We start from the raw sequence: 10,980 nt of genomic DNA, 5'->3' as shown, positions 1-10,980 counted from the left end.
AAAATGATATCACTAAAAACAGTATAGACACATACAATAAAACAGAAATGCAGTTATTATCCTTTGATTTCACTGCATTTATTGTACCATAACTATTCCTAAGGTCTTTTTTTTCATTTATTTATCTATTTATTTATTTATTTATTTATTTATTTATTTATTTATTTTATACAGAAATGATCACATTCACTCCATCTACGTTTCATGGGATTTTGTGGGAAATACATAAAAACATCTGTACAATTTTTTGAATGCTTGTCTTTCAAATATCGGTTCATTTTACAGTTTTTGTTCGTTTTTCTTTTCTTCTTTTTTCCTTTTTTTAAAGATGCAAATCTCATTGTTGCCATGAAATATATTAATATCATACCATATGGGTGAACGAGACACATAGGATCTTAGAGGTTAAGTTATGCAAGAAAGTAACTTTTGTTCAATATAAAAAAAATAAATAAATTAAAAAAAAAAAAAAAAAAAAATCAATTCCCCTCTACAATAAGGTCAATGACCATAAATGACACCACTGTTTCTTTTAAGGTGCAGCATATTTGTCTTAGTCCATATATTATAGCATAAAATTAGTTGCCAGCCTGAAGCTTGTGATTCATTGTTGATGTTAACCACTCCTAGGGATTAGCTTGTTTACTTTGAAATAATTTGCCATAGTCATATGTCTGTGGTTATGTATGGTGTTAACAGGCAGGACAGCAGACATAATGCAAGTGCAGACTTAATCCTACATGTGTTGACAGTATTAAGCCTTTATTTAGACCTTTTGAGCTAACTCTGATATTTGATGCTGACATGACTTCTCCAGTATGTCCCACTCTGACACTTAGCTTAACAGCACACTTAATCTTTCAGTAATCTTACTGTTATGTAGATGTGTCCCTGTTTTAGAAAATGGCACAGTTAACCTATCAGTTACACAGTAAAGGCAAAGGCCTCAAATCAGACTTTGTACAGAGTTTTCAAATAGTTAGCAATATTTTCACATATCTGGCCTGTTATGTTAATGCTTTTTAAAGCGGTGTATACATACATGAGTGGCACAAGAGTGGGTGTGTATGTGAATTTAAAGTGGAGAAATACACCTGTTAAAAAGCATAGCAGTGTTAATACGACCAGAAAGTATCACACTGAGCTTGGATACTTCACAATACAGACACTCATCAACCCCTATTTATGTTCTGTTATAGGCCCTGAGACTCATTCTAACTTTTCTCTGCTTTCACAGTCCAGATACTTCTGTAGGCATGTTGAATGTTTCACACACACTTTTGGTGGAAATGATAATAGTATTAATTTGAAAGGCTGTGACCGGAAGTGTGTACCATTTAGTTCCATTTAAATTGCCAACTGTATGAATGAGTGCGTATAAAGTTTCGGCTACTGCACAGGCTCTTATGCTTCATGTTTCAGCTGAGCCGGAGTGAAATCATGGACAGACGGAAATTTGTCTTTGTTATTATTGAAGATAAGCGGAAACTTCAAACTTCACGATGGTTAATTTGTGTCCTTTGAGTATCTCTGAAAAACTACAACATGGCATGGTCGCATGGTGTTTTAAAAATGTCTTAATAGCCTTTAACATATCAGAACCACACCATAGCTCTATAAAACAGTCCATATCTCATGACTCATCACAGCAAACAGATGGAAACTATCTGAAGACATTTTACAGGATTGTCAGAGGGTATTTTTTCAGAGTGCTTCAGGTTATGAATCACTGTGTTTTCAAAGCTCAGATGAAGTGTATAAACAGGTTATTTAGTAACTCCTCTCCCACTCTTTGGATGTCAATCTTTTGTCTCAGCCAGCAGAACCGGTCTGTCCAGGTTGGTCCAGCCTTTCACAGTCTCTGATATTGAGATCAGTGGAACTCCCAGTTACCATGGTAGTAAGGTGAAAGAGGTGTGTGTGTGTGTGTGTGTGTGTGTGTGTGTGTGTGTGTGTGTGTGTGTGTGTGTGTGTGTGTGTGTGTGTGTGTGTGTGTGTGTGTGTGTGTGTGTGTGTGTGTGTGTGTGGTTTGAAAAAGATATATAAATGACCATCAGCTTTTGTCAACAAGGCTCATTCACACTTTTCGTCTGTTTGGGGGATCAGTATTCAAACAGTTCACAGAATAAAATGGTACAGAAATCAGATATGATTACATTATTGTGATTAAACACATGCTCCATTATCACATATGTGATTAACAAAACAAGACTTTGTTAAGAAACACAGAGACAGAGCCAAAGTCTGAATGGAGGGGATTCTTGCACAGCTTGTGTGGGTGTGGGCTGACTGTAACAGGAGTGTACCTGCCTCATCTTTCCAGTTACAGGAAGTTACTGTTTAGTATTGTTCATGTGATGGTGAAAGTAAATCTTCCTTGAAATAAAACAAAGACAAATGGTGAAGTTATTACTGCTTGTTATGTCATGGATGAATCCTTGCTAAAGAGAGCGGCAGGTAGGTGAGACTTTGTCCCCTGTCACAGGCTGCTGTGTGAAACAGATGATGATCAATGATTAATCTGACTACAGCCATCACACACTGGATTACACACACACATTACATCTGACTACAGCCATCACATCACAAACACACTCACTACTACTACCACACACATACACTGAACCAGTTAGATAAAAGACAAAGCTGTTCCCTCCATATTTTAGTTTTCAAGTGATGGTCTGACTGCCTCTTTTAATTAAACTCACATTCCACTTTATTTTGACTTGTCTTAAGTCTTAAAGTCTTTTGGAGCTGAATTCTGGCACCACTTTGATTTGGCTCATTGTTGTACAAGGGAGAGCAGCAGAAGGTTGGTGTACAACTGAAAATACCTCAGAGGATGTTACGTTGTGATTAAGATTTTTTTTAGGTTTCAGGTTTGCACAAACCAGTGTAAAGGTTAAGATATGGAGCCAGTATTTTGAGTCAGTGAAACCCACAAAACAAGTGTGTAGCCTGCACTAAGAGGCTGATTACAGGCATTTCGTGGTGCTTAGACAAATTAAAGTTAAGATTTTAACAATTTAGATATTTTTATGCCACTTATCCCAAATATAATAACTTTACAGCACTGTTTCATTTAAACTCCATACGATCTGCAGAGTCCCTTTCTACTTTTAAGAGGTCTGGAGACACATCTGTTCGGGGAACTCTTGGGCACTTAATGTGACCCTTCTCCTCTTTATCCTCAGGGGTAGAATGAGTCAGAAAGTCTCAGACCAAGCCCGAGTGAATATTTAGCACTGATCATTGTTAAAGGTTGAATTATATTGTCACAGTGATTAATTGTGTCTATGTCTATAAGAAAAAAAAAAAATTAAAAAAATCTTGCACTTAATGGCAGCACCTGCAGCCAAATAACAAAGCAGTTTGTCGCACTAATTAAGGTTTTTCCTTCAGTCAAAATTCATGCGTGCTAATTCTTGTGACAAGAGAAAAGAAACAAAAATGATAAGAGAGAAAAAAAACCCAAAGTAATAAGTAATGGAGTCCAACAAACTTATATATGGCCTCAGAATGCCAATGTATACATTTTCTGTACAGTCTGATTAGCACAATAGTAAGATCCAGAGAGATGTGGGGAGGTCACTCCAGGGAAGTTTCCACACTGCAGCCCCAATTTCTTCTGACTTTGTTCAAGCATAAAGGAACAAAAAAAGTTTTAGGGACAAATACTACTAGTGCCGTTTTACATTATGAACGGTGGCTATGAAAGTAAAAAAACAACAACAAACAAACAAACAAAAAAAAAAAACATATAAAGAAATAGAATATAATCTTAAAGATCAAGGATAAAAAAGGATAAATGAACTGTTTTAATTTGACAGACTCATGTCGCTCTGCAGTTTTAGGAGGCTGTAGTTTCAGAACTCGTGTTGTGAGACACTAATGTTTGAAACAGCGTCCTCTAGTGGTGGAATCGATGACAGAGCATCAGTATTCTGCAGGAAAACGGGGTCATTTGCCCATACCTCTGAAACTTTTTCCCACCAGACATCTATGAATCTCACTCCTAACTGTTTTAAAATCTTGGCCCCAGACAAACCTTATATTGTTAAACTGTCATATTCAGTTTGATTTTCCATCGATCTGGTCACACAAGTGTTCCTCATAATGGTTTTATACGCTGTAATCTTCATTAACCTGTTGTTATATTGTTATTTAACTCACTCCTGAAGTCACTGTTAGTTTTTTGGAAGACACCTTTAAATAGAAAAATAAATTGTTGAATGATATCATAACCACTTTAAAGTAAATAAACAAGGTTTAGTGTACTGATATGTTTAATTCTCTAAAACATCATTCTTTGCTATTTGAGCCTAAAGAGCAAAGAATAAATGGCCAGATCGCTTTAGTTCGCATTTTAAAGGCATTTAAAGAACATCAAAAAGTCAGTAGTGTGCAGAAAAACATGACCAACAAAAAATCAGGAGATGATTCAAAAGATCTAATAAGTTGCCATTGTGACTTCCTAGTTGGCTTTGCATGCCCAATTATGCAATAGTGACAAAATCTGAAGTTATTGTGTATTTCTTTTTTTTTCCCATTATTTCTTATCATTTTTGATGAACCTCAAAAAGAAAAAACAATCATGGGAAGAAAAATTTTGTCCTGCAGAGGGAGACAGAAATCCTGTTACTTGGAAAGGCCAGAGTTGGGTTTCTGAAAAATCCATTCCTTTTATTTGTCAGAAACCATTTTTACTTGATGTATTGGAAATGTATGGCAGATTGAAATACTAACATAAAAAATATATTCCAATTAACAAAATATTATATATTGTATTAGGTTTAAGTTTTTATATGTTGTTGAATCTCTTGGACCAATTATTTAGAGTTAAACATTAATATATGCCCTTAGATTAGGTGAAGTGCAAAGTTAGCTATTTGACCTCTAAAATTTGAGGCATATTAATGTTAAAGTACTTCATATGGTGCAAAATGTTAAATCAAAATTTACTCCATTACAGCAGGTACATCAAGGAATATTCTGCCCATCGACCCCCCATAAATAAAAATGATAAATTAAATCAAAGTTTACTGCTTAGTTTTGTGCCTAGTTTATAAAGACATTTAGTAGCTATTGTTAAGACTTATCTATTTGCTCTGGATCTGGGCAGTATTGGAGCACATCCTCATCAGGAAGACGCATTGTCTCACTTCCCTAACAGAAAAGACACAGTTTTCCAACACCAATGGACAACCATCTACAGTTATCAGCACTCGCACAGAGGATCTAAGGTAAGGTTGTGATGCTGTGTATTTGTCACTGGGGGGCAAAGAAAGTGTATTATTTATGACATGACAGACTAGTACAGGGTGCACAGGATGAGGACTAATAGAGCTGTCACATCCTTTGTCCCTCATAGTATTCAGCTGCCTGACAAGCTCTGATACACAGTCTGAACTTGGCATGCTGCACTCCAATGCACTTGATACTCATTTCTCATAATGCTTTAATGATGTTATTTGTAATGTTTTCTGTTAATAATTTATCATCAAGTCTTTAATGGTCATTTGTGTCTTTGTTACTTGTGGTGCAAAGCTAGGTGCAGTAAAGGTTTTACTTATTCTTTAAACAGACCTGACTGTGAGGCCATTATCATGTGACTGATATTTGAAATGAGTTTCTGTTACAAACAATACACTATTCCATTCAATGGATCCTGTATCTTATGTGTCACATTAAAGTAAATATAGTATGTTGTATATTCCCAGGGTTACAAACAAAAGACACAATACCAATACCACAGTTCATAACAAAGAGGAGGGAAGGCACTTCAAATATTTACAGTATCCAAGTTGATGCTATGTTTTGTTTGTTGACAACCAGATCTTTTTGTGAGAAGGCCAGGGCTGATGTTGTGTTAGATAAATACACTCTTGAACCTTTCACTTATTGCTGATTTTACTTTGACTCAGGTAACTTTATTGATTCCAATAAGGACGTTTCATTTATTGCTTACTACAATATTTAAAACACATCCATGTGTATGCTGCTTGTCAAGCACCAGATATGTAGAAAAGACTTGAGGGTAAGTGAAGGACATTAACAAGTTATGATGAGATCAAAAAAATTTTGGAGGAGGAGTAATAAGAGATTTTGAGTAGTTTTCCTCAAAGGCACATAGTGACAGCAGGCTGCTGGCATTACAGAAAACTCAGCACAAAAGACGTGAACATGCCCTTTGGACATGGGAAAGAAAAACATTGGCCTCTGGCAGAGGAAAAACTCATATCATATCACCTGTGTCTAAAGTTGTTCCAAAAAGAAACCACCAAATAAAGGGCACATAAACCTCAACTATTAAGATTTACAGGTTTCATTAGCAACATAAATAAGTGGATTTAGGACTGATCGTCTGAGCCTGTTCGAGGCAGCTGTACAAATCCACAGCAGTTACAAACAGCTGTAACAGTCAGGTTGAACACACACTGTGAGGATGTGTTGGTTTCTGACAGATGGGCGTTGCCGTCTAGCGAAATGTCAGTTGCTTTGGCAGACACGCCTCCGAAAGGAAGACTTCCACTCAACCAAGCATGAGAAGTTAACCATCCGTTAAAGACCCGCCTTCAACGCCCACAAGCCCCCTGTCCATTCGCGTAGTCTGTGTCAATCAAGCATATCCCAATCGACGTCAGTGGTAGCAGCACATCGGGGCTAAGGAGTGGGTGACGAAGAGCAATCAGCACCACCAGGAAAAAATATCAGGAGCAGAAAATGCACGGACTGTGAGGAACCATTTAGCTGTCACTTGGACATTTTCCTTTTTTCTTATGGTGGTGCATATGTGCTCATTTTAGAAATTATAGTTTAAAAACAATGAAGATGCTCTGTCAAGCCAAGCTTTCTGGTTTTTAGCCAGTTCGCTGCAATTCCAAGGATGCTAGCCGAGCTAACGTAGCTAGCTCACAATTAGCTTGCCCATTTTGCTCCACTGGTCAGTGGGAGCCTCTGCTTGCAAGGAATAATTGCTTTTCGAGAAATTATCAAGCTGCGTTTTCTTCAGACGTTAAACGGGTCCTCGGTCGTCGAGTTTTAGGGATATTGGACCAGCTTGTTGTTCCTTCAGTGGATGGACAGTTCGACGGGCGCTCATCGTCACTGCGCGGGCGTACAGTGCTGGTTTCGGGGCGGCTAAGCGTGCACTCGGCCGGGCAACCAGCGGAGGGATTGTACAAATGTGGCAGTGGCAGCCAGTAGTGTCCCACTGTCTCTGGGACCGAGATTGGTAGTTTGTGATAAAAATGCAATGAGCGTCAAATTTTCATGCTTGTGAAGAAGGGATTTTCACATTGGAAATACATCAACTTGTCACATTAGCAGCATTTAGCGCATAAGCTACATAGCAACATAGCGTTTCCGAAATTATTTTGAGTATTATCAAGAGAGTGCATCAATTAAAATGTTCATTTACACCACGGGCTGTCATGAAAGATGTTTGCAGACATGATGCATTACATTTTGTCTGTGCTCAGCTGTCGCTCGCTGTAGGACTTGCACAAGACTTTGACTGGACTGTCAAATATTCAACACCCAGCAACAGTCTTCACATCCACCGAGAAGGCCAGATCCTACACGAAGCAGCGAGTCCATCGATCTCAGTTACGTGGATATCACTGTTTGAAAACGGCCTGTCTAATTTCTTTGATACTTTGTGAGAGGTGTAGCCCGAGGCCCCTTGTCAGACGGGCTTTTCAGCTCATGCGGTGATGACTTTAGACTCCATGATGGCTTGTTGCCTGAGTGAGGAGGCGAAGGAGTCCAAACGCATCAACGCTGAGATCGAGAAACAACTCCGGCGAGACAAGAGGGATGCAAGGAGAGAGCTGAAGCTACTGCTGCTGGGTAAGTTGGTATCCTCTCGAAGAAGTCGTTACATACTGTCTCCCCTTGGCTGCAGACATGCTCAGTATTTCTACATCTGACACACACACAAACCACAGAATGCTAAAGCTCTGGCTCGTCTATGTTGTAGAAGTTTGTCATGCAAAACACTATAACCACCGTTGCACAGTAACCTGCTTCCCACAGGATTTGTCTGCAATGTGATATGCAAAGCACAAATCAGATAGGGTTGGGATTGTGTGGCCAGTTTCATGGGAGCGTAGATCACAGCTTGTGTCACAGTTATACCTGATGACTCTCTAGAAACACTTTAACAACCAGCTGTCAATACTCAGTAGCCGAAAATACTCTCCCCCAGAACTGTAGTCTGATCTAACTGTTAAAAAGGCTGAAATGGTGAATGAGAGTTGGTTTTGATTAAGTCTGTTACATGGCAGAGAGGGAGTATTCTCCTGGTGTCTGATCCAGAAAAGACTTCACTGAGGTGGTGCTCTCTGGGAAATAAGTTCTCCAGAGAAGAGACGGTCAGGTACACATGGGCTTAGATTCATGTTTTAATAGAGAAAGGTGACCCTCAACTTGCACTTTTTGGATTCTAACTTAAATGATTTGAAAGAGATGATTTCACCTGTAAAGGTAAAATGTGTGCTGACTGCTTTAACTTTTAATGTCTGGCTTGTTTTGCTTTTCTTTATTTAAGATGTGTTATTTTACCCCCTTTCTTTAAATTTAGTATTTGTTCACATTCTAATGTCAATGTCTTTTCATAAATCTTGAAAATCTTTCGTGTAATTTAGAGATCGACTGATGTGTTCTTTTTTTTCAGGACTGATACTGATTATTAGTAAACATGGAGGCTGCTAACAGATATTTGAACCCAATCATCATTTACAGTAGAAGTGAAAATACTGTTTTCTCAATTTGGAATGATACAAACTCCAACACTTAGCTTGGTTTAAATGCCTTTAGAGCTGAAACGATTCCTCGAATGATTCAAGGTACTCGAATACAAAAATTACTCGAGTAATTTCTCTGCCTCGAGGAATCATTTAATTTTAAAAAAGATCAAAGAGTGGTATTTCAAATAGAGCTGAGGCCATATTAAGAGAGTTTTCAGACCCCTCAAGCTACCTCTTATACAAAATAGCAACTAGCAACAAATCTAGCTTCTTTTCTGGAGTTTGGAGACTAATGGGTCATTCTACGAAACGGGTTCCATTTGGGTCCCCAACATTTGATGAGATGTACAAGGCACAAAAAATGTGTTAAAGTGTTTTTACAAATTTTGGAGCTACCAAAGCAAGTGCTCATATTGACATGCTGTATCAGAAAATTATGTTTCTTAAAGAGAAAATTTTTCATTTGAAAAAGAACTGCTCTTTAACTAAACAAAAATGTATTTTATCCAAGTACTCGATTAATCGATGGGATTTTCAGTAGAATACTCGAATACTAAAATATTTGACAGCTGCAGCCCTAAATGCCTTTAGGCATGTTTATTTAACAGCTCCTAGGCTCAGCAAAATGTCTTAAAAAGTTGAATGAAAACTTGAAAGAATAAATACCTCCCTTAAGTTTTCTACAGTAAGTGGAGTTTTCCAAAAAATGGCTCTGCCTGTCACCAGTCAGGTGGTAGGCTACTATTGGTGGCACAATCCTAGAGACAGAGTAGTGACTGCAGACAGAGAGGCACAGCTGCATCAGAGCCAAAATAACACAGATTCAAACTGATTTATTATCGGCCATCGGATTGAGAAAAGGGCTCAATCCGATGCATGAAAATGCCAAATATCGGCATCTATACTCAGCTTGGCAGATAATCAGTCTATGCCTAGTAATCTAAAAAAAAAAAAAACACAAAAGAAGGAAACCCATCAGGGTGTTGTTTGATAATCTAAATATCATTTTCAATCACTACTACAAGTTTGGTGTCGGTTTGCAGCAGAAGAGCAGGCAGTCAGTCTGGGCCTGTACACAAGCTTCAACCTGTGTGTGGTTTGTTGTCTCATGTGACTGAATTACTGCTTTACAGCTTGTTAGATGCACTCAGTCATAGCTTGGACAAACTGAAACAATGAAAGGGAAACGCTCATTCTTTCATCTGTGCTTTCTGAGTCATAGTATTGCTGTCAGAACATTGAGGGGTTGTAATTGATTTATGTTTGTAGTTAAGTTGAGTTTGTTTTATTAATATGGGATAATCATCAGGAGCGGATCTAAAGGACCTGGAAAGATGTGGCACAGGAAAAACAAAAGCTGCCATTTCTGTACAAGACTGCATACGCACAGCCAAGTAAGCTGTCGTCCCAACCTTCTCTTCACCAGCATCACCATAATCTTGCTCTGTTTCATTTTATAAATCAGTTTGTAGGTTCCTTGAACCGTAACTAGCCAGGCCACACTCTCCATAAACGGACCTTTAACACCAGTTATAGATGTACTTAAAGCAGTTGGGTTACCTTTGAAGGTTCTAATGAATCCAAACAGATGTTAAAAAGTTGTAGCTCCATCTCTCAGAGATGCAACTTCATTGTTTTAAACTGAAGCTAATGAAGTGAGTCAGTGAGAGCGAGCAGAAATTTGACAGAGTAAGAGCTTCTCATGGTTGTCACATGCAGTCACCAGCTGATACTTGTAAAATACAGACGAGGTCTTGTGTTTACAAGATCTGTTTTGACATTTGACCAGTCATTGATTCAATCGACTGAATGTACACTGAGTTTTATAACTAAGGTTGGACGTGGTGGGGGACTGAAAATGTAGAGAGAGAAAAATCAGATGGAGTGGCTCAAACTTTGGAGTGTTAAGTTGAATGTCCAACATGCTGTCTCATTGAACGCCTTAACATCACTGACATGCTCCGTGATAAGCAAGCTCTGCTCAAACTACTGCTGTTTCAACAGCTGTCACTTGTCCCCTCTTGAGTCACTTTTTTGCATGTGCAACTTTCAGCTGTGATGGTGGGGATACAATTGACTTGTTCCTCAGCAATTCAGCACATGAAAACAATGTTGCATTCACCCACCGCATGAAAAACACTGTATACTGTAACTGACAAGTTAAAGACATTGACATCTATTTTTGACATCAATTTGAAGACACATTTGACAGGAAAACTGAACCAACTGA

At 38.2% G+C, this 10,980-nt stretch overlaps 1 protein-coding gene across 2 annotated transcripts in view; it reads left to right on the top strand.

Annotated features, from left to right (window-relative positions):
* The first annotated feature begins 6,647 nt into the window (after positions 1–6,647).
* The window catches only part of LOC141789689 (guanine nucleotide-binding protein G(q) subunit alpha), a 36,794-nt gene continuing 32,461 nt past the window's right edge, over positions 6,648–10,980 (top strand). Inside the window, exon 1 of one of the 2 annotated variants that reach the window (XM_074669243.1) lies at positions 6,648–7,851. In XM_074669243.1, coding sequence (XP_074525344.1) covers positions 7,716–7,851 — 136 coding nt within the window. In that variant the 5' untranslated portion in view covers positions 6,648–7,715. The remainder of the gene's footprint in view (positions 7,852–10,980) is intronic. The other variant, XM_074669242.1, reaches the window with a different exon arrangement.

This window comes from Halichoeres trimaculatus, unplaced genomic scaffold, assembly GCF_033239565.1.
Source record: "Halichoeres trimaculatus isolate MK-OKI-2021-1 unplaced genomic scaffold, fHalTri1.1 fHalTri1_scaffold_4, whole genome shotgun sequence".
In the NCBI taxonomy this organism is placed as follows: domain Eukaryota; kingdom Metazoa; phylum Chordata; class Actinopteri; order Labriformes; family Labridae; genus Halichoeres; species Halichoeres trimaculatus.
The sequence above is the reverse complement of the archived record's forward strand: the minus strand, read 5'-3'. Positions and strand labels throughout refer to the sequence as shown.